At 39.0% G+C, this 26,254-nt stretch overlaps 2 protein-coding genes across 5 annotated transcripts; one reads left to right on the top strand and one right to left on the bottom strand.

Moving 5' to 3' along the window:
- Window positions 1-1,520: 1,520 nt before the first annotated feature.
- On the bottom strand, window positions 1,521-14,205 carry nfs1 (NFS1 cysteine desulfurase). 3 transcript variants are annotated; one of them, XM_040158861.1, is made up of 13 exons: window positions 14,101-14,205; window positions 8,818-8,897; window positions 8,551-8,667; window positions 8,168-8,251; window positions 7,069-7,221; window positions 6,870-6,963; window positions 6,535-6,669; window positions 5,473-5,630; window positions 5,220-5,325; window positions 4,898-4,979; window positions 4,323-4,406; window positions 3,672-3,761; window positions 1,521-2,483 (listed from the first exon to the last, which is right to left on the bottom strand). In XM_040158861.1, exons 2-13 carry the CDS (start codon window positions 8,842-8,844, stop codon window positions 2,420-2,422), a joined length of 1,194 nt encoding a protein of 397 aa, XP_040014795.1. In that variant the 5' UTR covers window positions 8,845-8,897; window positions 14,101-14,205; the 3' UTR covers window positions 1,521-2,419. The 3 variants fall into 3 exon arrangements, with proteins under 3 accessions (XP_040014795.1, XP_040014793.1, XP_040014794.1); XM_040158859.1 differs by lacking the exon at window positions 14,101-14,205 and adding an exon at window positions 10,878-11,264; XM_040158860.1 differs by lacking the exon at window positions 14,101-14,205 and adding an exon at window positions 10,878-11,264 and having other exon boundaries at window positions 8,818-8,894.
- On the top strand, window positions 13,779-21,513 carry c21h6orf89 (chromosome 21 C6orf89 homolog). Of its 2 annotated transcripts, none has more exons than XM_040158862.1 (8): window positions 13,779-13,930; window positions 15,998-16,264; window positions 16,871-17,036; window positions 17,811-17,959; window positions 18,055-18,206; window positions 18,390-18,525; window positions 19,588-19,711; window positions 21,005-21,513. In XM_040158862.1, exons 2-8 carry the CDS (start codon window positions 16,076-16,078, stop codon window positions 21,085-21,087), a joined length of 999 nt encoding a protein of 332 aa, XP_040014796.1. In that variant the 5' UTR covers window positions 13,779-13,930; window positions 15,998-16,075; the 3' UTR covers window positions 21,088-21,513. The 2 variants fall into 2 exon arrangements, with proteins under 2 accessions (XP_040014796.1, XP_040014797.1); XM_040158863.1 differs by lacking the exon at window positions 13,779-13,930 and adding an exon at window positions 15,921-15,938 and having other exon boundaries at window positions 16,016-16,264.
- The last annotated feature ends 4,741 nt before the right edge of the window (window positions 21,514-26,254 follow it).

Raw genomic sequence — 26,254 nt, 5'->3', positions numbered from 1 at the left:
CAAAAACTAGCTTTAATAATTTAATTTCCACATTAATGGGCAGTAGTAGGAAAGTTATATTGTTAATTAATACTTTAACACTATAATGTATTATTAATAAGCAATTAGGTGCTTTTCATTACATTATTTCATTTTATGCATCAGTATTTCATTGTATTTTTATTGCATTATTTGTTTTATATTGTACTTTATGTTGAGTTTTGTATATTTTTTTAAAAGCCCAACTATAGATCGGTGTTGCAAACTAGCTCAGGCTTTACTGTAAATATTGTGGTCCATTGGTCCATTTAATATATTTGTTCATATAAAAGCAAATATTAAATAAAAGATAAAACAAAATTTTATTGCATAACCATGAAGCAGCAGTTTATTGGATAACAATATATATGATGAGAGCAACGGTTAATGCTGGAGTCTATAAATATGAGTTAGAGGCTCAGCTGACTACCTCCAGGAAAACAATACAAGAATTTAGATAATTCTGCTCCGTCTTAAGAATGAGCTGATGTGATCAAATCACAGCTCGAGTATTGTAGAGTGTTCCAAACAATAACAGAAGAGACAAAGTGCAGCTGCTAACACTGTTTGATTGGATGTTCGCTGAGGACTGCTGTGGATGCACTGACATGACAGTGTTGTCTACTGAATGCTGAGCAGTGACATGGGAGGAGAAACAAAAACTACAAGACTGAATTCTGATGTGAAGACAGAGACGGAGCAGACAGTGTATCACTTTATAATAGAGCAGGAGATATTTATCTTTGAATCAAGTGAAAAGTTCTGACTTTTTAGTGAATCATTAAATCTTCAGATGACTCAGTGAATTTAAGTCCGCTTGCCATCCCTAGCCGCGCTGAAGCAGAACTGCACTTTGTTTCTATTTTGTTTCTTGTCAATGGGGTCATGGTCCGTCTTGGTGGTTAACACCTTGACAAGACCCTGTATGACGAAGCAGGATCAACAGTTTAGCCGGCTATCTTTGGGTTTAACTCACTTTTCTGGTATCACGAAACTGGCTCACTATGGTAGCATGGGAGTAGAGGCCCATTTTACAAAAGTGATTTGCGAGCACTACTTTCTCACACGCACACAAAAATAACCGTCACTCGGCAATTGCAGATAAATTCCTACAGAAAGAAAATAAAGTCCTACAGCCCTCTCATATGCTCATGCATGGGTCGCTAAGGTGGTGTTTCTTACGGTGGTTATTAAACATGTCAGAATTAGCATGAGAGGAAATTATCTCATGTTGCAGCTTGCATGTTACAAATGGAGGGATACAGGCCCCAGTTGTATCAGAAAACTGACAACTGCCCAACTACTGACCAATCAGCTCAATGGAGTCATCATTCTTATGTCCTGACTGGGTCAAACATACTAAGTTTACAGCAAAGTGACAAGTAATAAGGGGCAAAAAAGACCTTTCTAGATCTTATTAGATCACAAGAATCACATCTCTTTTCATAATTATGTCCGAGAGAGAAGAAACAAAGAGTTTTTAATCACAAGCTAGTGAATGCTATTTATGGCTACAGTTTAATTGTGCACACTGTTATTGGTTCAATAAATCATGATAATTATAAATTCAACACTTGTTTCTCTTCTTCGGGCCTTGTATCTGTAGTTCTTTCCTTTGCTTTAGCAGCAAAAACAGCCTGACTTTATCTGTATCTCATAATTATTATAGTTTGTTCGTCATGAGACAAAAAAAGAAAAGATGTCTCCACTGAACATGTTGACCATATTTAAAATGGCCTATCTAATAAATCCCATACTGTTTTGCAGCCTTAATACTGAAAGCCTTAGGTTCAATATCTGGATGTTATTCCCATTACAGCTTCTTGTTTTATTCTAGTTGTGTTAAGTAACATAATTTACATACAGGTATCATCGTCTCGTGTCATGTCACATCAAGAACTCCTCCTCTTTCACGTGAATATGCCCATAGCTGGATTAGAAAACTCTGAGCACACGAAGCCGGATGAAAACCAGCTTCATGATACCATCATCAGGATTACCGATGTCAGAGTCAGTGAAGCCAGGTAACCCAAAGAAAGTTGGACTAAGATGACCTGAGTTCCCGATCCAGGACCCAGGTGTCACAGCCTCTGACAACTTTTCAGTCAGGACACAGAAGCAATTTGTTGGGCAACAGAGGCTGACTGATGTACAACAGAATGATCACAAAAAGCAGAGGTTGCCACGTGTTGGTCAACTCTCTGAGCAACATCTCCTGACAGAGCAACTACAGGAGCATTTACAAAGACACAGAGATACAGCTACAAACAGACTTCAAGTCAGACAGGAAGTTTGTGCGTGTTTGTGTGCAGGAAGAAAAAGCTGGTCCTTTCCCAGAATTCCCTGGGAACTATCATCACCGTCGTCGTCAACTAGGAAGCGGACAAGTAGTGGGAGGAGTCTAGTGCTGCGTCCAATTGATGTTCTTCAGGTCAATGCCTTCCTGAACCATCTCCCACAGAGGACTGACAGACAGGGGGAAACAGTTATTTGGGTGTTCACCATAACAGTATTACCATTTTTAAATTTTAAGTTGACAGACAGAGAGACAGGCATGAATGTATGAAGTCACTGAGTCAGTTAAAAAAAAAAAAAAAAAAAATATATATATATATATATATATATAAAAGAAGTCTGACTTGTCCAGAAATATGAGCAGTCAGATGATCAGACAGGTTGGAAACAAACCTTCAGTTTATCCAGATTATCTAAACCAGTTCATTTGGAGGTCAAACTGACAGTGAGCGCACCTGAAATGGGTTCTAACTATAGCGGGTTTTATTAAGAGTCGGGGGGGGGTCCCAGGGCCCACACTCAAGGAGGGCCCTAATTTTTGTTAAAACCGTAATTTAATTTTACTTTGTTTTTACTGATTTAAAACAATCATTACTTTATTCTGTGAGGCAGAAATTATCTGGAAATCTGATTTAATATCATGCATGATAAATGCATGAGAGCTAGGTAAGTAAAAAAGCGTGTGCATTCCTGTGTTTGCGGGAGTGACAGTAAAGGAGAATCTAGCCTAGTGTGTTGGATTTGTGGCTCTGCCAACTGTTACTGTGAGAAATAAGCCACCAATACTGCTGTTGTTCATCATACTGTACAGAGATGTGATGAGGAATATTACAGTAATATTGTACAGGGCTTAAACTGGTAACTTGTGAACTAGTGCTATTATTTGTTATTATTCAGTTGGCCTACTTTTGGCAATTTCTATTCCGTAAGTATGAACAATATTACCGATGATGTTATTCAGTGACTGGAGAAGAGGGCGCATAAATATAGCTACACCCCCCTTCCACCAGTAGGCCTGGCCTGCCTCCCGTTGGTCATAATCCGTCATAGCACAGGAAAACAACAGCAGTAAGAATGGCAAACCTGGAGCAGGAAGTCAATGTTTATGATGATGGACATCTGAAGAAACGATTTTACCGTTTGCCTCCGTCTTCTCTTTCAAATAAGTTTGTCTAAACTGGAGATTTGTGTCCAACCTGTGATCATCCGACTGTTTCTTGACCAGTCAGGCTTCTTTTTAGTGATTTAGTTCACAGATCTCAGCTAATAACTTGGTGAGTGCAATGTTGTTATTATTGACAGAAATTATGGACAAAACTACGAAGATAAGACCAACGTTAGAATCCAGCTGAACTCACCTCATCTCTCTGAGTCTGCGGACCTGCTGGATACATTTCTCTGCTGTGTAGTCCACCTCTTCTTCTGTGGTGAATCTGCCGATACCAAACCTGACACACAAAAACAGGTTTACATTAATCTACATGTGATTCAACTGACATCATACCAGAGAACAGAAAAGAAATAAAAAAAAAAAAAAAAAAAACTCTTCCTGTCTGTGAGTCTCTGCTGTTCAGTCTGTCACTGAGAGACAGAGAAAAGTTAAAAAAAATCAGCTTTGTGTCAAAATACTTTCAGTGACTTCAGTGTACGCACAGCACCGGCCACCAGAATGTTTTAAAATGAGGATCAGAGCTAGGAATAAGAACAGGTTTATTATGCTGATTATAATTTACACTCTTAATAAATGTTATTTTAACAGTTTTTTAAAAAAAAACAATTTAAACAACAAATGATCTTAAACTTGTTTAGAATCAGGACAATCAGCAGGATCAAAATTTATACTCCGGTCCTGAAGAAGTGTTATTTCACGGAGATGACAAATAAAGTTACCAGTAAAGTTGATTAAAATCAGACTGTCATCAGACAGTCTGATTTTAATCCAGATTATTATCATTATCAGGATTATGGGTCAGTGCCTGGATTACAGCGAAGATGACGAGTGTTTGTACCTGATGGAAGAGTGAGCCAGGTCTTCATCTGCTCCAATCGCTCTGAGGACGTATGAGGGCTCCAGAGACGCTGACGTACAGGCACTGCACTCACAAACAAACACAAATATTCATTCATCTTTAAAGGCCCAATCTATAATTTCTTGCCCATTTAATTTAAAGCTGCCATGTTGAGTGTACTTGTGTATCCTAAGTCTAAAAACGTGTTGAACGCATTTCCTTCCTCATAAAACAATTTGCAGATTTTAAATAATATCTTAAGTTGTGCATTGTTTACATCCATGCTGGATGCTGCTAACTTGCAGTCTTCATCCATTGCTAGGCTTCAAATAAGTGGAATAACACGAAACTGGCGGCAGGAGGTGAAATCAAGACATGACTAATAAAAACAAAACTGGAACCCACATGCAAAAACATTGCTCAGTAGTGCTACTGGTGGTCAAAAACTCCACAGGGTACAGTTAAATGTCCATATATAAAAACAGTTTGACTAAACAGCTTGAATTATCAGCAGCACCTGCTCCAAGTAAAGCTTCAGTCCTGCTCTTAGATTTTAACAAGAGTGTGTCTCTGACCTGCCGGAGGACAGAGCGACATCCTTCAGTGCCATCAACAGACTCTCTCCTTCCACATAGGCAAAGGACAGGTTGGTACAGCCTGAAAAACACACACAGTCAGATAAGTCCACAGGTCCATCTGCCTATTCTACTATAGTAGAAATTTTTTTTATCAGTATAAAACAGAGTTCGAACAAAAAAAAAAACTCTAACATTAAGCTGAAGAACTTTCACTGACTTTTAAGGTTATGTTGGCTGAAATTGAAGCACATGACAGTGGTGTGTTTTTGTGCAAGAGTTTGACTTCTGTGTGTGTGTGTGTGTGTGTGTGTGTGTGTACCAGGGTAGCGTTGCTCTGGATCTCCATTCATTATGACGTCAGGAATCTCAGACATAATCTTCTGGACCAGACGATCAGCCAGCACAGACACTCTGTGATGATCATACTGTGCGCGCGCACACACACACGCACACGCACACACACACACACACACACACACACACACACACACACACACACACACAGTAAGTTCCAGGATGTTTGGATGCATTTGTTGAGTGTTGGGATGTTGGGATGGGTACATTTGTTTTACCTCCATCTCCTGCTGAGCGATGCTGCAGGCGGCTCCAAGCCCCACAGCTAGTGGGGTGGGGACAGTGCCGGAGCGCAGGCCCCTCTCCTGCCCGCCCCCGTTCTGCAGAGGCTCCAAACGCACCCGGGGCCGGCGACGCACGTACAAAGCCCCCACACCTGTACACACACACACACACACACACACACACACACACACACACACACACACACACACACACACACACACATTGGGAATCTACCTTGTAAGCAGGTCAGCATGACCTATGGAGTATCACGACAATCAAAAATCAACCCCCCCTCCGTTAAGTCAGCACATGCTGCAGTTGAGCCAGCTTTTTCCGAACAACATAAAAGATCATATTTGTTTACAGGTTTTGGGGAGTGGTACTGCATATTGAAAAAAAAAAGATACTGCCATTTGTGTCTCCAGAGGGAGCTGCATGAAATCTGATTAATTGGCTCATGCGATGCCACTTGAGTCTGTGTCAGTTGGGGCTGGAGACAGCGTTACGGGAGTGAATTGCTAAATCGATGGAGTACTCTCTTTTGATGACTGGATGTGCCATAATTTCTTGCTAAATAAAGACAAAGGTGATTGAGGTGAGGTGATTGAGTTTGGCACCCATGATGAAATTCAGGCAATTATAATAGATTCTGTACATGATGCAAAAACATTTATACGTTATACAAGAGAGGAAATTCAGGCAATACATTGGTTACCAGTAAGTCACAGGATCAATTTGGAAATTCTGGTATTTATCTATAAATCACTCACAAATTATAGCTGTATCCGAATTCACCCTTTTGTTCACTCATTCACTACTCCCTATATAATGGACACTCGGTTCACTCAATAGAGAGAAGTAAATTCAGATTTTGAACACTTACTAATCATGATTATTTTTGCATCACTGCTGAAAATGATTCAGAGCCGCTTAACGGTAATTTTATCATCTAAAAAATGCAACACATTGCATTTTGGGATTCTTAGCAGGAAGTAGTGTCATGCCATGGGCACAACTTTTTTGAGGAGTACATCTGAGTGTGTAAATGTACCCACCTTTGGGTCCGTAGATCTTGTGAGCGCTGATGGACATCAGGTCGATCTTCCAGTCAGTGACGTTGATGGGGATCTTTCCGACAGCCTGAGCGGCGTCAGTGTGGAGGAAGACTCCTTTAGAGCGACAAATCTTACCTGTGGACAGGAAGAGAAAAGCTCAATAATCAATAGTTTTGATCAGAACACCAAATCAGATCAGAGGCTCCCTGTGGAACATTAAAGATCAGAAACCTGGTGAAGAATCCACGTGGTCACAGTGATATAATCTATTCTGAATCACTGAAACATCGATGAAACAAAATGAAGTGAGAAGTAAATAATGTTGTCATGGTTACCAATTTCCTTGATAGGCTGCTTGACTCCAATCTCGTTGTTGACAGTCATCACCGACAGCAGAGACGTGTCAGGACGAATGGAGGCCTCAAGCAGCTTAAAACACACACACACACACACAATTTAATACAGATAAGAACTTCTGTATGTTCTCTGTACATGCTGTATGTGTTCACGTTGTGTGATCTGTATGTTCTGTACCTCCAGGTCCAGCAGTCCGTTCGTCTGGACTGGCAGGTACGTGACATCGAATCCTTCGGCCTCCAGAACACGACAGGAGTCCAGGACACATTTATGTTCTGTCTGGGTGGTGATCACATGACGCTTCTTGGTCTGGTAGAACCTGGCCACGCCCTGCAGGAGAGGGAGGGGCGGGGTCACAACTGACCTCATACAAACCTAACTCAGTTGTTTTTTTTTTTTTTAACCCTACTGTACCTTGTCACTGTTCCTACTGTGTTCTCCTTTTGATTTAACTGCATTCTCTTTATGTTCCTGTTGTTCTTACTGCATTCTCATGTGTTCTCAGTGTGTTCTTACTGCATTTTCTTTCTGTTCTTAATGTGTTTTCATTCTGTTCTTATACTGTTCTAAATGCACTCTCATGTGTTCTCATACTCTATTGCATTCTCATTCTTTTTTCAACGTGCCCTCATTCTGTTGTTATTCATTATTATACTTCACGTGTTCTCATTCTGTTATTGTACTGTTCTCAATGCATTCTCATTTGTGTTTTCAGTGTGCTTTGATAATGTTCTGTGATCTCATACTGTTTTCAACGTTCATATTGCTTTTTTAATTCTCTTTCTCATTCTCTTCTTACTCATTCTCATACTGTTCTTACAATGTTCTCAATGTGATTTTTTTTGTACTTAGTGCATTCTCATGTGTTCTCATTCCTTTCTTACTGTTCTTCATTCTGTTCTCACTCATTCTCATATTGTTAATGTGTTCCCATTTTGTTCTTTTACTGTTTTCAATTCATTTTCGTTTGTTCTCAGTGTTATGATTATGTCTCCACTATGTTCTCACTCGCTTCTTACTGATTCTCATACTGTTCTCATTGTGTCTTTGCTGCTGCGTTCCCTGTCTCTTCTTACTGTGTTCTCGTTTTATCTTTAAAGCGTTCTCAGTGTGTATAGAAAGCGTTCTCGTCTGTTCTTAAAGCTTTCCCACTCTGCTCTTGATCTGTTCTCACTAAGAACCAAAACAAGAGGAGGAGGTAGTGGTGAGAGGAGGGGGAGAGAAGGTGGTGAAGAAGAGAACGGGGAAGTGATGAAGAGGAGGAGCAGAGTGGGACCTTGATGGCCATGTTGTTGGACTCGGTGGCTCCGCTGGTGAAGATGATCTCTCTGGGATCAGCTCCAATCAGATCAGCCACCTGCTGCTCAGAGGGAGAGAGAGAGAGACAAGACACAGTCAGTGTCTCCTGCTCAAATTCAGAGTTAATGGAATGATGGGCATGATTGAATACACAGCTGTACAATGTTTACAAACTACATATAATAATTCTGCATTTTTAAGAAGCAAATACAACGAATGCTTTTGACATTACTACGCAGTGCACTGTAATGAAAGGAGACAAAAGAATATACAGTATCTGATAAAGTGAGGTGTAGAGTGCTTAAGCTTTTCTTTAAAACTTTCTCTTTCTCTCTCTGAGCAGACTAAGTGTCTCTCTACCTTCCTGGCAGTCTCCATGGCACTCTCGCTCTCCCAGCCATAGGCGTGTGTCCTGGAGTGAGGGTTACCGTAGTAATTCACCTGGTAGGGCAACATGGCGTCCAGAACCCGCGGGTCCTACACACAACCCACACACACACACACACACACACACACACACACATTCAACTGTAAGTGCAGGTAAGTATAATTGAAATAACTTTCCCACTGACTCTGACATCAGTTAATAAACCCTGTAAGCATGACAACATGGCTAGTGGCATTTACCATGGGCGTGGTGGCCTGGAAGTCCATGTAGAGGGGGCGGAGCTCATCTGTCTCCAGTTCATGCTTCTTTATCAACTCTGCTGCACAAAACAACAACAGACACACAGTCAGCTGGTTTTACCCAGCATTTAATCAGATCTGTATGATCCCGGACTAACACACTGGGTCAGATCTCTACCACAGGCGGGTCAGTATTTGTTGAGTCATCAATCAATTGTGTCTGTAGAGCTCAGCCTAGAAAACTGTCAAATACTGACAACTGACCACTATATTATGCTGGTATCAAAACATTATTTTATTCCATAGGTATTATTATGACCTTTTCCATGTATATTTTAATCTATTTTGTCAATTCTAATGTAGTTAATGAAAATAATGCATCCTTACATGTCAGACTACACTTTGAGTGCAGTATTGTTGTTACTCATTTCACTATTTAGTGAGAAAAACTATTATCTTCCCATCAGTTTACTATGTTATACTACTTATTACTGTACTTCTTTTGTACCTGTTGGTTTCTTAATTGTGTACACTGGAGCAGTGAATACATGCAATTTAATTCCCCAGTACAATGAGCACTTTATATGAAGAGAATGACAATAAATTCTACTTTAAGCTTTACAGTTTAACTGCATTTCTGCAATAAAAAATGTAAACATTTTCTGCGTCCAATTCTTCATTGTGTCCATTTGGTAATAAACAGAGTCACTCTAGGTTTTTGGCCTAGATCCCACTGATACTGGATTTCTATGGGCAATATCAATATTTGAGAGTTTTAAAAAATCTGATAACAATATAATGGCAAATATTCATCATTAATATATGGAAAGAACATAAAACGTAACATTTTACAGAAATAACAGACATTTGAACAGTGCTCTTTGGTAGACAAACTACACTCCATTCCCAATTAATTAGGTAGACCTAGCTAAAGCTAATGCAGTCTTATGCAACCGTCCTGCAATAAATCCTCCCTTCATGAAAGTTATAATGTTCAGTATTTGTTGAAGATGTTTTAGAGAGTTGTAGCTGGGTGTGCCTAATAAACTACCAACTGAGTGTATGTAATGGAGGAGTTTCTAAATGATTTCAGACATATCAATCTACCAACCTCTATATACAGTACTGTGCAAAGGTTTTAGGCACTTAGGAGGTTTAGATTCTTATCTATCACATAACACCAACAGGGAGACGTCTGATCGATCCCAAATTCTTTCTGCAGCATGACAACGAGCCCAAACACAAGGCCAGAGTCGTAAGAAATTATCTCCAGATACAAGAAGATCAAGGAGTCCTGAAACAGATGGTCTGTCCCCCACAGAGCCCCGATCTAAACACCACGGAGTCGGTCTGGGATTACATGATCCACCTACCTGCCGAGCACCTTGAAAAACTGCCTCCAAGTGAACCGAGGAGAACTGTTGCTGTTTTAAAGGCAAAGGAAGGTCACAGCAAATATTTTGATTTAGGTTTTTATTCTCTTTCCTGCAACCTAATCGATAAATAAATCCTATTCAGGGAATTATTTTCGAAAGCATCCTCCCTTTACTTTCAGTGCCGAAAACTTTCGCACAGTACTGTATGTCCATATATAGGAAATGCAAATGTCCTTTTTTTGTCCCACCAACAGCCCGAAACCCATAGAATAACCCAGATAGAAAGAGAAATAGAAAACACATTTTTAAAAGTAAAGAAGATTAAAATAAACTGTAAAAATAAATAAATGAAGACATTCAATTGAGGCAATAAAATAATAAAAATAGAGCCGGAACCATACTTCTGTTTGATAAATGATTTAAATAATTAATCAATTATCAAAACTGATAACTATTTAGTTTTCGGTCAATCATCAACTTGAAGGACTTTTTGTTTTTAAGTAATCTCTTATTATTATTGTATATTTCTAATCTCACACATCATTACTTAACGTTGCATCACTCAGTTTATCGATGTTGTGAAGTTTCCTTTCTCCCGACTAAACTGCGTCACTTTTGGATTAGCTTCGTGCTAGCTGCTCTGAGGCTTATAAACACGCTAATTTTGCTCGGGACTGTTGTTACCCTTCTGCAGGGAGCTAGCGGCCCTGCCGTCGGAGCCCAGACGAAGAGGGAGCCATGCGGCCGGCCTGAGCAGCCGAGAGGAGACGGTCCTGCCCGAGGAAAGCATCTTGACGGCGGGTTGGATTCTCCTGGAAACCCGCTGATCTCCGGTAACAACAAAACGCGGACCGCAACCAAAAAACCAGTGCGAACCGGTTTTGAACCAGTTTAGCCGACTGGTTTCTGTGGAGGAAAATGAAGACGAGGATCTCGGGATTCACGCAGAAAAATGAAATGCGAGCGAAGTTTGTTTGGTTTGAGAACTGCTGCCGCCTGTCAGTTACATCAAGCTCAAACCAGAGTCGGTCGGTGTCAAGGTAGACACGGTAACAACGGACACTTCCGATTACGGATTTCAAAATCAAATATTGTAAAATGACGAGAGTGAAAGTGTCTCGCTCAAAATTTAAATAATAAATAAAAAGGTTTTGGGGAAAACGCTTAAATAGATGTAACCTTTACAGTCAGAATCTGAGTAAATAACGTTAAAATGTAGAAACATGTTAAAGCTTGTTTGCGATATCATTTGTCAGTCGGGCAGGTAGATGAATTTTCCTTAACTGAAAGCAGGCAGCAGCTGCTCCCCAAATAAACTGGTTGAGAAAAGCAATGGTGCATTTTACTACTACTTACTTTTACTCTTGTTAATTCCTCTTGATTATGGGGACAGAGAGACCCTCTACAGATACACCAGCTTTCTTTATTGACAAGGGTATCGTAGTCGACCCCTCTTTATTTATTCATTTTTTTTACACGTTATTTTAGTTTATCCTTTTATTTATATTTTAATTTTTTAATGTAGTTATTTTCCTTTGATTAAATTAATTTAAGTTATCTTTTCGACCTTTCTTGTATAATGTATAAATGTTTTGCATCACATACAGAATCTATTATGATTTTATATTTCTCATTGTCTCTTGTTTTTTAAAAACCACAATAAAAACAGTGTTTAAAAAAACATTTTACTTTACTTGTTTGTACGAAGGATGTTTCGGCCTCTCTGCAGTTTGACTCTGCAGCTTGACGCAACTCGGTGTCGATGCTGTTTCATGGTTGCACAAGAAACGGAAACAGAGTGTGTGACTTCCTCTGGACGATCTCCGCTCTCATTGGCTGAACTGTGTTGTTTTGGTTCTGTGTGAGGCGGGGTCAAGGCTTCTCTCTGTCCTCTGATTGGTTACAAACAGGGGTTTATGAAACGTTGGCTCAGCCCCCCTCAGGGTTCAGTTAAATAAAGTCAAAAGTCTGTGGGTAAAACTGATTTACAGCTTTGCTGAGTAAAAAGAAGTAAATTCAATCCCTGCAGCAAACAGATATTTTAAAAAAAGGAGCCTTTCTTCAATATGTTACACTGTTTTTATTTCATGAACTTAAAAAATATAAAAAAATTAAAAATTAATTGGTTCATATGCAAAGGTTTGGGCACTATATTAAGTCCATAATTAGTAACCTCCCTCTTTGCCAGCTGTCATTGCACGGATAGAGGGAAGAATGGATTCCACAAAATATCAGCAAATTCTGGATGCAAATGTCCTGCAGTTAGTCAAGAAACTGAAACTAAAAAGAGGCTGGTTTCTACAACAGGACAATGATCCAAAGCAGACCTCAAAATCCACCATGGACCACTTGAAGAAAGACCAGCTGAATCTTTTGGAGCAATCCCCACAGTCCCCTGACCTAAACATCACTGAAAATCTGTGGGTAGATCTTAAACATGCTGTGCGACAGCCTAAACATTTCTCAGTCAATGTGATCTGCAGGACGAGTGAGTGAGAATTCATAAATCAGGAAAAGAAAGACTCTTAGCTGCTACAAAAAGTATTTTCAGCTTGTAACATCTGCCAAGGGGGCAGTACTAAGCACTAACTTAGGGTCCCCTAATCTTTATACATGCCATTATCAACATATAATTTTTTTCCTATTTTTAAGTTAAAGAAATAAAAAGTAACAGTGCATTAATATTTGAAGAAAGGCTCTTTTTTATTGTCTGTTTGCTGCGGGGGCTGTATTTACTTTTTTTTAACTCCAAAAATCAACAAACTATACACACACAACTATACATGTGTAAAGAATTTCTGTAATGTATATTGCCATAAAAAGACAAATTGAAACATGTTCAGCCTAAGATTTAACAGGCAGATTGGCAGAAACTGGTGGTGATGTGGAGGTTTGTCAGAAGGAGAGATGAATACAGAGGAAGAGATAGGGATGAGACTGAAACAACATGATACCTGTTGTCAGATTCCACTCTGTATTACATTTTCCATTCAATTTTGTCATGAATAATTTCCTAAACTGCATTCTTTACCACGCCATACCAGTTGGTGGCAGGTCATAAACTAGGTTCTCTGAAAGCCCAAGAGATGTAGTTAAGATAATTAGAGTGTGGCTTGGGGCATTGTGGGTAAATAAATATTTGCAGATTGCAGGAAAACATCCAACGTGGTTATGTGAATGTAGTATTCCTGAGACAGTCCGGGATATTTTTTCTGAATTGCAGAAATAATAATTTTGACAGGAAGACATTGAATAAAAGATTATCTGATTTAGGGATGTCTTGTTTTTCACTTAAAACTCTGCTTAGTCTGTGTGAGACCAACCAATTGAGGCAGCTATTCATTTTTTTCATCTTTTTATCCTTTACTGTATTTGTTCCTTTTCACTCAACTTCTTTTATTACTTTTCCTGCTGCTCTGTTTTAGTCTTTAATTTCTTGTTGCTTTTTTGTACATCTATGTATCCTTTAGTGCCTATAAAATCGATATATATATATAATATATATATTTTTTTCAAGAATATGATTTGTGATTGATGTAGTCTAATTTTATCCTGTAGAGGGCAGTAATGCGCCCAATAGCCAAAAAAACATACAAGAAGAAGAAGGAGACCGTCCGTTTGTGGCAGCTAAGCCCAGTAGCTAGCAAGTTAGTTTATCTTTATAAAAATACATTTATTTGAGTTCATAACGTGATAAATGAGAGACCTTCCACTACGGCGGTGGATCTCACATTGAGGTGAGGATTTCAGTTTGTTTCTGGAGTTTATTCCTGGACGTAAACAAAGTGTTAACTAAGGCTAGCAAAGACAAGCTAACCTGTCAGTGAACTGTTTTCAGCACGTTAAACACCACAGCTCTCGTTATTTGCCTTCGCGAAATCATAAGCGTTACTATGATTTATCTCACCGTTTTTGCTCCGAGTTTGTAGTTACGTAACCAGCCAGTGGAGCCTAAATGCCGCCTCACCGACACATGGCTCTTGTAAACGGTTTGCCATAAACCGATTCGTATTGGCATATGCCACTGCTGGTCGTGACTTGTAAACTGCGTGTCATGCCAGTTCAACGGCAGCACATGCCGGTGCTGACTGTTGGTATGTCCCTCCTGTGTGCCAGATGAAAACAGTATGTTACCATCACTGTCACTGACCAGCGGCTTTACTTTTCACTGGCACACATGACAAGAAAAACAACATTTTGATATGTTGCCCATTGGCATACATCTAGTGTCAATGGTGAGATTTCGTCCAAGGCACGTTCAGCGCTTTATCGTAGATGTGGGGCATAGCCAGAGGTAGTAATGTTCAGTTTTTGTTGAAATTGTTTAACAGAGGTGTTGATTCAACTGTGTGGTCATTTTGGAGGCTGCGGTTTGTGCTGCTGCTGAATCCTTTCGTGTTATAAGGACAGGTGTTTCTATTATTTTGTCCACCCCATTTATATCAATGAGGGTAGGCTAAATAACAGAAACACCTCTCTTTGTATAACTCTGTACAGTTCAACAGCAGCGCAAACGTCAGCCTTCAAAACGATCATATAGTTAAATCAGCAACTCTCTAAAACAGTTTAAATATAAAATAAACTTTATAACCTTTGTGAGAGGAGGATTTATTGCAGGACTGTTGTGTAAGTCTGCATTAATTTTAGCTGGGTTTTCCTAATAAACTGCCAACTGAGTGTAACGCAAAGAATCTACATATGGCACTAAAATAAGAGTGGCATGCCATCAGCCACTTTTCGATCTTTCTTTGTTACCAGCTCTAGTTTGTGCTTCTCATGGGAGGTGGTTAATGCATTTGGGTCACAGAATTAACAATAATTTTCTTAAAGGGTTATCTTTGTTGTCGTGCAGCGGACGGAATGTTTTTTCATCCAGCTAATTAGAAGAGTCTTTGAAGATTCTGAAAACACCTTCAGAACAGCATTGTTAAGTGTTTTTAAACAACTGTATGGGTTTTTCAAATATTTCCTCATAATTATCTGTAGAGAAACTGATTATTACCTCTGTGACCCAGATGTATGCTAATAAATGAGAGGCACAGGCGGAGGCTGTTGTACACGTGTGGCTGATGTTTTTAAATGCAGTTTCTGCAGCAGCTGGCGTTTTTATTACAAGATAAGGAGAACCGCAGAATGTTATGCTCTGTTAGTGAACCTAGCACACCACCATCTTACATTGACAGTGCACCAACGCAAACAAACGTCTTCACTGTTTTTGTTTTCATTTATGGTATCAGTTATACAACTGATACTACAGTTAACAGTGAGATCTGTGTCCCAGTGTTCATAAGCATAGTCAGGCTGAGAATATGAGAAGCATGAAAGCGTTTCATCAACATTCTTGTGAAATGACTCACATCTGAGTTTAAATACTAGCAATGATAGGTCATAACCTCTGTATGGGCATGGGGGTCGATAGCTGAATGATACAGTTGAATTTGTATTATTTCCACTGTGTTTTTAATGTAGCTTCTATGGCCTCTGCGGGTCTAGCACAGCCCCAAAGTGAGAAGTAAACCCCATTTTCCCTCGCAGCAAAAGGGAAATGAGTGAGGACAGTGTTAATGAATGTCACAGAGCAGTGATAAAATATGTAGCGGAAGCCCTACACCCTTTTTAGCACGGTATAATCTCTGTGGCTAAGACGATTTTAATAAGGGATGTAAAAGGATTCGGATATGATAAGCGGATTCAAAGCTGGATTCAGATTCGACAAAACTCTATCAAACTCCATCCCCAGTGAAGGTAATTAGCTGGTGTTGAAAGTAATGTAGGGGCAGTTAACATCTCAGATGACTTCACAGGTGACACCATGTTCATAGACCCCACAGCAGCTGAAGTTCGACGCGTTTGACCAAGAAGCCGCCGTCACTGCTGTCGCCATGGGAACGACAATGAGTGAGCCGTGTATCTATGACAAACTGTCCGAGAGCATCGACATCCTCCGCCAGTCGGGCTACCGCTACGGCATGTCGGAGAGGGAGATCGAGAGGTTCATCAAGCAGGTCCTGGAGACCAATGAGCCCAGGAGAGAGCCTCCCCAGTTCCCCATCCTGAGGGCCACCATCAAGGTCAGGCCTGCCAATGCAAATAGAATAGAAAATATAATTGATTATTCACTGACTCCTATCACGTAAAAGCACTTAGCTTATGCAGTTCACTACCTCTTAAATCTGACGATGTGATTGCTTTTTTCTAGCTTGTAATTGTTGTCTTTAATTTTTTTTTTTTTTTTTTAAACTCTTTACCACTGGAGGACCCTTGTGAGGTTTTGCCACAAAGATTTTCCTTGTGTCTCCGCTGTGGAAATTCTCTCTTTTTCCACAGCAGCTCAGCAAGAGAACAATACAGGAATTCCCTACTGAAAAGACCATAACTTTGAAAGATACCCACTGGGTTTGACTAACTCAAAGGCTGAAGCCTCATATAAAGCTCAAAATTGTGCTAGGACGCGATTGTGTCTTACCCAATATGGGCAGGAGGGATAATCACAGCGAAGATCCACTTGGTAGAGGAATTTATTTCTAGAAAATACCAATTATTTTATTTTTCTTGTTGTAAAACAAATCATTTAGTTGTCGTTGAGTATACAGAGCAGGAGGGTTTATTCATAATTCTTTGTGCTCTGCGGAAGGAGACAGCTCTCAGTGTTGGTAATGCTCCTGTTGTCTTTGCAGTTTGTGGTGGCAGTGGGCTTCCTGCTGGTGGTGGTACTGGCCTTCACTTATCCCCAGAGTGCCCCCCAGCTGGGTCTGGTCAACCTGGGCTGTTACAACTGGTCCTCCCCCCTCAGCCATGTCCGCCTGCTGTCCCTGCCCATCGCCAAGAAGTACAACCTGCAAGGTGTGATCATGATCGCGCTTGTCTGTCTCTTTTTATTTCTGTCTCTAATTTCTCTCAAAAACACAAACCTAAAAGCACAAACACAGTTTTTCACGAATGAGAAAGTAGTAAATATCTAAACTTTATCTAAATGTGAGCCTGTCATTTAACTTTTCCTTGGAGTATTTCCCCATTGAAATGCCGTGAAAACACTGCCCTGACCTGTGAGTCTTTAAACAGATCCCACTAAAAGCCTCAAGGTTAAAAAGCACAAATGCTCTCCTAAACGTCTTCAGCATTAAATCCACGGATTAACACACAATTTTGTACAGACATTTTTGGTTCGCAGAAAAAGTGTCCTAATGTGTTTGGTGATCCCCTGACTTTTCCTCTAGTGCCACTGTTAGGTTGAGATTTTCTGTTTTTACCAAAACATCTCTACAACTATTCGATGAAATGCTGTGAAATTGGATACATTGGGTACAAATTGTGGTCCCCAGAATATGAACTGTAATAATTTTAATCCCCTGGCTTTTCATCTCATACCACCTTCAGCCCAAAATTTCATTTACGCTAATACTTTGTTAATAACCTGTCGTTATTATTATTGTCAGCAGATACCATACTGATGTAAACATGTTGATATTTAGCATATTTAGAATTTATGTACGACGTCACAAAGAAGAAATACCATGTCCAAAAATACGCTGAATTTTAGTTTGATGTTAAGGCTTGTAGTTTGACGTGTGCGCGTGTGTGTGTGTGTGTGTGTGTGTGTGTGCGTGTGTTTTGCAGGTTTCCATGAATGGTGGAGCGCCGGCTCTCCCAGGCAGAGTCTGGTCAACTGTTCGGGCTGTGCAGAGATCTCTTCGGTGCTGGAAGTCCCAGAGAGCCTTAGAGGGAGTGTGAATTTGCGACGTGGGCCACAGCTCGTCCTGCTGAAGGTCAGAAGTCAACACAGCCAGGGCTGGCAATCTGAATAGCAACCGTTTCCTGCTTGTTCATACTGGTTTCTCCTTGTTCATACTGGTCCCTGCAGGGTGGGGAGTCCCTCAGTGTCCAGCGGCAGCAGCTTGAGGAGCTCTACTTGGCCCATTCAGGGTCCATGTCCATTCTGCTGGAAGACGGTGACGGTCTGCAGACCCACAACCACGGCCTCCCTCAAGGACCCGCCAATTTCACCCTCCTCTGGTACATAATTTTGTTCAGCTATTAATAGTTTTCAGAACATAAAAAACTGTAAATGATGTGGATTGATGTGGATTAACATTTAGCTCTGTTTGATCTGTTAAATAACACGAGTCTCCCTAAAACCCAGTGGTATTTAATGATTGTGACTGCTGATTAACGGTGTGTGTTATGTTGTCTCCGTAGGAGGTTCAGCTCTGGGACCAGGGAGAAGGTGTTGAGGTGGCTCTTCCCAAAGGCTGAGCTCTGCCCCCTACTGGACAGTGCTGGGACCATCCTGCAGCGCTGCCTGGTCACCCACAGCACTAACTCCCAGAGCAAGGTGAGTTCAGCTGAGTTCACATCACATCCAGACGCCCCCACACTGAGAGACTGGAAGACTCAATAGGCCTGAGCACAGTGTTATTGTTATGGACAAGAATGGTTGAGAAAACTACAAAAAAAACCAAAAAACATGTTGTAATAAACTGGGAGTATCCTTTCAAAATAAAATGCAAAATAACAACTAGTCTGCCGAAGCAAGTTAAACACAATATCCTTTTTTCTTACATGTACTTTAAACTCGTGTGTTGTTGTCGTGAGGTTGGTTTTTGCAGACATTCCTGGATGTCAGAATTAAATCAGTGCCCACTGCTTGTATCTACTGTCAGTTCAGTTCATACAACAACATACACAGCTCAAAAATTCACTCAGGTGTCTATCACAGATCCCACACAGCCAAAGATCAGGAACTCTATTTGTCGTGCGAGCTGTTTGCTGAATTTATCACATTTGAGTTGACTCTGTTGTTTTCGAATGTAATGTAATGTGTAGATACTGAAAGTCCCACATATTAGACTGTAGGTGTTTGCCAGATACATAAATTATTTGTGCTGTTTGTTGAAATAGATTTCAACAGGGACTTGCAGGTGTTGTGTAGAAAATCATGTGAATTTAATGCAGTTTTGATTTTAGTTTTTTGATTTGGATGGAGATCCGTGGATATAACTACTTAATGTCAACTTAAGCATATGTTAAAATGTCAGCAATATTGTTTAATGCTGTTTTCTGTGAATTTGTGGACATGAATTAATAAATGATGCTCTCGATTAATTAATTTGTGCACACAAATATATTTTTTTCTCCTTTGCATCTGCTGGGTGTAGATTTGCCACCACCTCAAAACATTTTTTTTTTGTACTTATTATTTACAAAAATCTGTGTGGAAATGAGGTTTAAAATGCAGATTGCTTGGTTTGATTGGTGCATTTATGTGCAAATGCGGTTAAGAGTTTATTTTAGCAGAGTTTAGACTGTCAGTGGTTTTCTGTAGCCCTCCATCATCATTGATCACAAATTTACCCTCAGCCTTAGCTGTAAGTTTGAATTGTTGCCTGTGTTACAGGGTGTCGGGGTGTTGGGCTGGCTGGTGGTGGGCGAGGGGCTGCCAACAGTTCGAGTTCTGCCCGTCCAACGCTGTCAGAAACACTGCAGCTCCTTCAACCTGTGGCTGACGACTGGAGACATGGGTAAAACTGGCAGCTTCTGTTTTTATCAACAAAAAATACAAAACACATCAAACATGTTGACAAGAGTCAAAATTACAACTTCAAAAAGTAAAAATAAACTCTGGTCTTGTGATCACAGCAGGCTACAAATACATTTTGCCCACTACGCAATAAATATATGACTACATAAATAAATTTAATCAGAACCCCTGAATATATATTGTATATTTTTTATCTTGTGCTCACAAATTATGATCATTTGTGAATGATCCAGAAGTTATTATTTAAGAAATAATGAGTAAATTACTAATGCAGGCCGATAAGGTTTTCTATATAACTCATGACTACATTTTCCCCCTGCGTCTCAGTACTTAATATATGTTATTATTATCTTCCGTGAATAATTTACTGTGTCATCCATATGAATTGATAACGCATGCGCACAAATAATTAAGAAAATTTCTTTGGGGGCTCTGTATGTAACAAATATCTAGAAGTTTGCCAGTGGATTAAAACTATAGACTGATAAGGATTTCAATACATTTCATATAAAAACATTTTTCCCCACTATCCAATAAAACAAAGAATAGATAAATAAAAGATATTATTATCTTGAGGATATAAATTATGATAATTTAATAAGAATGACAATTTGTGCACACACATCTTATACACATAAGGTAAATATTTGTGTGCACAAGATAAAAAATATTTAAAATACTTTTAGCACAAGTTATTATCTTGCATGCACCTGTGTGCTTTCTAGGGAGGTTCTTTGTTTTCATCTTGTGAACACAAATTATAATATAGGCAGTTATTATTGGATTACCACACCAGACTGATTTCCAGGCTGCCCAATAAATAAATGAATTCATAAATGAATTGTCCTAACATTGCTAGATGCATCAGCGGTCCTTGAGTTTCTGATAGTCAATAGGATCAGCAGAACACTGTCGCACACTGTACAGCAACACTTTGAATATATGAAACAGTCAAATGAACCCGTTTATATTTATTCATTTGATTAGACCAAACAGAAAACTCTGAGTTGATAAAAATCCAGATTGAGTCATGTGACTTGGCTGTGAGCTCAAACCACAAATCTTATTAACAGTAACATGTCAAAGAGTGAATATTTTCCACTGAATCGCAACTGCTTGCTTTCAGGCTGTTAACAGTGTAAAAATGCCTACAGGTTTAACAGGAGAGAATGTGTGTCATATTAAAAAACCATGTGCTTCATGTGGCTGCTGAAGCTGTCAGGTCCTAACACTCAGTTTACAGTAGTTCCCTCTGACCTTTTGACCTGTTTAGTGTACGCTGATCCTCGGTTCTGGCAGATGGAGCTGTTCCCCGGCCGAGGCCAGAACATCATCTGTGACGGATCGGCCTTTTAACGTTCGGGTGGATGCGAAAGCGAAGGAGGACAGAGTTCAGGACTGGGAACGTACAGATCAGCTGTGAATGTTTGACTTCCTGCTGAGGTGTTACAGAGCTTGCTGGCCGTCCTGTGGCCCCGCCCACTGATGCCTTATAACCCTCCGATCTTTTTTCTGATGCCCCGCCCGTCGATAATCCTCCCACTGTCCTTAGAGAAATGGGAACCACTGCACTTCAGTTTGGGAAAAAATTGATTTCTTACAGGTTTCAAGGGTGGTGGTCAGAGGTTTGACAAATGACTGTATGACTTTGTCCTCGTGTGTAACGGCAGAACTTGGTCAGTCTCAACCGTCTCTATGTTAACAGCTCTCAGATGTTCTGGATGTGCTCTTTGCCATAGCTTCAAGCAAAACTCTAGCAATTTAAAAAAATGAAATCGTTAGGTGAGTGAATCACTGTTGAGTGCACTGGCATTAGCCTGGTTCCAGACCTCTGAATCCCCACCCACATTTCTGATTTGTTAAGTGATTCAAAAACAGTTCTGCTGTCGTGCTCGTTGACAGCTGTTTCCTGGTTTCAGAAATGAATCAGTTAAGAGTTGTGAAGGTGTGATTAAGAATGTGGACGCCATCTTTTTGCCCTCAAGTGTAGATGAGATTTTTCGCAGCTCCATAAATTGGAAATAACAACTCTTAAATTGACTCATTTCCTCGATCGATGTGACAAACGTTAACTGCTCCTAACAACGTTTTCTACTGGTTCTGTGTCGACTGAAAATGATGTTGACTGGATGGATACAAAAATAAACCCCTCTCTTAAAGAGAAAATAACACGAACACCATGTCAGACTAAAGAATGAAGACAAACATTCAGACATTCATGCTGAATATCAGGGTCCCTGCAGCTGGTGATGTGATATCGCATGGCTCATATTCTCCTTAATTTAATCAACTCCAAACTAAACTAAGTCTAGAACCACGGGGTGCTCAGAAAGAACCTACAGCCCAGTTTTAAAAAAAATCGTTTTTATGTGCATGACATCATCCCAACGGAAAGTCTAGGATCAAGCAGGAAAAACCCTAATGCACATATGCAGTGGGTACAATGCTTTTTTTTGTTTTTTCTTTTTGGCTTACTTAATTTTCATTCAGGTATGTGGGCGCCATCTTTGAGTCTGGTATTCAGTTTCTATAATACTTGCATGGCTGTTCACTACCAGCTGAAGTTCTGAGACACACCAGCATCTTCACCTTCTGGTTTTCATTGGGTTCTTTCCTCCATGTTAAAGGGCGAGTTCACCCACAGTTATCTCTAGTGGTATCTGGAACACACTTGGAACTTGGGATTGGAACTTAATTGCAATTTTTCTGATGCATGCTGTGATTTAAATTTGTTACTTTCTCTAAATTAATCCCCAGGCTCTACATAATATGAAATGAGACAAATTTGTTACAAACACAATCAGACTTCACAATCTACATAAAAAGAAGAAAGGTAAAGGAAAAATGCTGTCTTGCTTTTTGACGACCTTCAGGGTTTTGTTTTTGTTTTTTTTTTAACTAGTCATTTAACTAAGTTTTATACAGACATATCAGTAATTCAGCTCGTTTTGGATGTTACGTTTAGAGCTGCAATAATTAGTCTATTAATCAATTAGAAATCATTTTGATAATCGAATAATTGTTTAAAGGTGCTATATGTAAGTTTTTGATATTGCTACATAGCCAACGTTAGCATTAACAGCTGTTTACTTACTGGTTCAGAAGAAACGTTGCAAGTTCAGCATCAATCTTTCTTCTTTTTCTCGCCAGGCAAAATGCAGCTCAAATGTTAACTCTGGTTTTGCTTCTGGTTCTATCACTTCTTTTCTTCTACTGAAGTTAGCATGCTAACCAGCTAGCCCCGGCCCGTCTTGTGACTTTGCGATAGCGAGTCACTGTAGCGTCCAGTCTGCCCTCAGTCCAACATGAGAGGATGAAGAGGTAGCACTTAAAGGAATGAAGTTTGATGCTGATCTTGCAACATTTCTTTTAGACTGTTATGTAGCGATAGCAAAAACTTACATATGGTATTTTTAAGTCTATTATTAACAAATGTAAAATATTCGCTGTGTTCAACTTCTCAAATATGAGGATTTGATGCACATTTGATGCAGTTTATTATCACGCACACATGATAGTAAACTGAATAGATTTTTTACAGACAAAACAAGACATTTGAATATGTGACCTCGGTCTGTGAGAAATTTTAATGGGCATTTTTCACTCATTTCTTGCATTTTGGATACAGAAGAATTAATTGAAAAAATAAGTGGCAGATAAATCGATAATGAAAATAATTGTTAGTTGCAGCCCTGGTTACATTAGTGCCTGTACCTGACTTTGCTACTCAGTAATTTTCAAAAATAATCATGACATTTCAAAGGCATCGTCATATTTCTTGATTTTAACCGTGAGATTTTTAAACACTGTTCACTCCCTTCCAGCTGTCCATCACTCACTCGACTACTGGCGTGATCATCGAGATCATTTATGTGGACAAAGATTCTCGCTCTGGTCTTTTAGAACGTCAAAAGGACACAGTCCACTCTCTCCAAATATCAAAATGTGTTTCTTACTCAAGGAAACCATCTTTGAATTTAAACGGCATAGACATCACCAATTTCATCGTGTAGTTTTTTTTTTTTTAAAAACGAATGAACTACAGCCGAGAAAATCTACCAGCCAAATTTAAAAATGAAGAATAAATCTTGAGTAAACATTTGCAGCTCATTAATACATAATCTTTAAAATCAAGATTTGATTTAAAAAAGATGAATCATTCAAACCTAGAAAAACACCTTCAATAGTTTTAATTGGAGTTATTCTATCACAGAAATGGTCCCAAAGAAAACTATAAACTGTCTCCAGTGTGTTCTGTGGATTATCACAGTCACTGTTTCAGAAAGAGATGTTGCTGTTGAATTTCTATAACTAATTTTTTGTTATTTCTTTCACCTCTGTTGTAGTTAGATGGCAGCAGAGACAGATTTCTCAAAACGTGGGCAGATGAAACCAAAACTTTCTGACTGGAAAAATGCTTCCTTTTGATTTGGGTGAACTGACCCTTTTACAACCAGTTACTGTTCAGACTTACCACATAGCATCAGAGACAGAAAATAACAAATTATGTAAAGTTTATTTTCATTCTACGTGTCGTTTATCAGCTTAAGATACTGTTTTTTAAATTTGACTTTATGGACAAAGCTGCTTCTCTGATTTCAGTGTCGTTATTTATTGTTATGATTGTATGTACATTTGTTTAAGCCATTAATTTTAATAATACGCTGTTGTAATATTATTATACTTTTTGATTATCACTTGTGATTATCAGTACAGAATGCAGACAGAAGTTAGCATCAGATCCTCTCCAACAGATTCAGATTTTTTTTTTCTCTTTAAAAAAAAAAAAAAATCCGTGAAGAAGTAGAGGATATACTTTGTGCATGACCAGGGTTTTCGTGGCTCTTAAAAAAGTCTGACCAATGTTAAATCAGTTTGCCAAAGTAAATGCCTGTCAAATTTGAACTTCTGTGTTTTAAAGACGCTCTTCCTTATTTTGTTATAGTGATCCAAAAATCACCAAATTTCTAAATATCGCTTCTACAAAAAAAAAAAAAAATCAGGGGGTCAATCTTTTAAAATGTATGCTTTGCATAGAAATGTCATAGTTTTATGAGAAAATTAAAACTTGTCATGTATTTGTGCATCTATGTCAGATTTTGGTTTGTTTTTTGAAGCGTGATAAATGCGAGTGGTTGAAATTGTGATTTGGTTCATTTTAATGAGAACGGGTGACAGTTTTACAAACCATCTCAAGAGTGGAAAGAGGCAGGTATCACAGAGAAAAAAAAAGGAAAGCCGTGCACTCAGGTTAATAGGTAACACTTAACTTTAAGTCTCCCCTATTTAGCATTTTTAAGCAGCATTTAATAAATGGTTTAAAACGCATTATAATGTAGTTTTAAGAATATATAAGTCTTCATTAATGTCTTTGCGAACAATTATAACTCCTCCTGTGGACAGCCATAAATGGAAACTGCTGTATAAACAGATAATAAATGACAATATAGTAAAACAGCTGTAAAATTAAGTCTTAAAAGTTAAGTCTTTACAGGAGAAGTTATAATTGGTGACAAATACATTAGTGAACACTTAATGTCCTTATAGCTGTTTACATTATGTTTTATAAACCATTTATTGTATGTTTTTATATTATGCTTAATGCTAAATATGGCGACTTAAATTCAAAGTGATGCCAGTTAATAAACTCTTCTCTGCAATTGTTCAATTTGTGCTCTTGAGTTAATAATTTTCGCATAAATAATTGGAAAATAATGTCAAACGATTTCATCAATTTAAATATGTTGATGAAAATGCTTAAAGTAGAATTAACACCTCTCTTTTATTTTGGAGGCTGCAGTTTGTGCTAATTCATCACTAATAACATTTGACCTCGTTATTTCTACAATAATTCTACAGCCCTGGATGAAGGTAAATGAAGAGGGTGGATGCTTTGGTGAGTGGAGATACTCATTATTCTGAATGATTGTTAAATACAGATCGGGAACCTGTGTTTAATGTGAGTAGTTTCCAGGTCGGAATCATCAGCAGCAGAAAAGGGCAAATGAAAACCGGGGGCAGAAGAACCTCAACCTGTAGGAGAAATGTGAGTAAATCTCAACTTTTGCTGAACAGGATCGGGTCAGGCTTCCACTGAATCGCAATATATATATCATAATTTTTTATTTTTTTTTTAAATCAAAGCTGCATTAATTGAGGTTTTGGCAACTTGGAGGCAGTAGAACAAGCTGAAAACAACTTGTTAGCTCTGGTTTGGTGTCTACCAGCTCCTGGCAAAACATCTGTCTCTTCAGCTGTTAAATATTCCACTTTCTCAAGCAGCTATTCTCTCTCTCCAGGTGCTAAAAGAGGCTAAAAAGCTCCGTAGAGCTGCAGCGTTGGAGAGAAGTATCAGAGACTGTTTCATATTAGAGTCAGTCAAAACTGCAATATATCTCATATAATGAAAAAAGAGTTGATCCATTGTTAAATATTGATTAGTACATCTTAAAATAAAAATGTGACATAAATAAAATATATATCTATATATAGATATGTTAACATTTAACTGGGCTGCAGTCTG

Source organism: Xiphias gladius, chromosome 21 (assembly GCF_016859285.1).
Source record: "Xiphias gladius isolate SHS-SW01 ecotype Sanya breed wild chromosome 21, ASM1685928v1, whole genome shotgun sequence".
Taxonomy (NCBI): domain Eukaryota; kingdom Metazoa; phylum Chordata; class Actinopteri; order Istiophoriformes; family Xiphiidae; genus Xiphias; species Xiphias gladius.
This window is presented reverse-complemented; position numbering and strand designations above follow the sequence as displayed.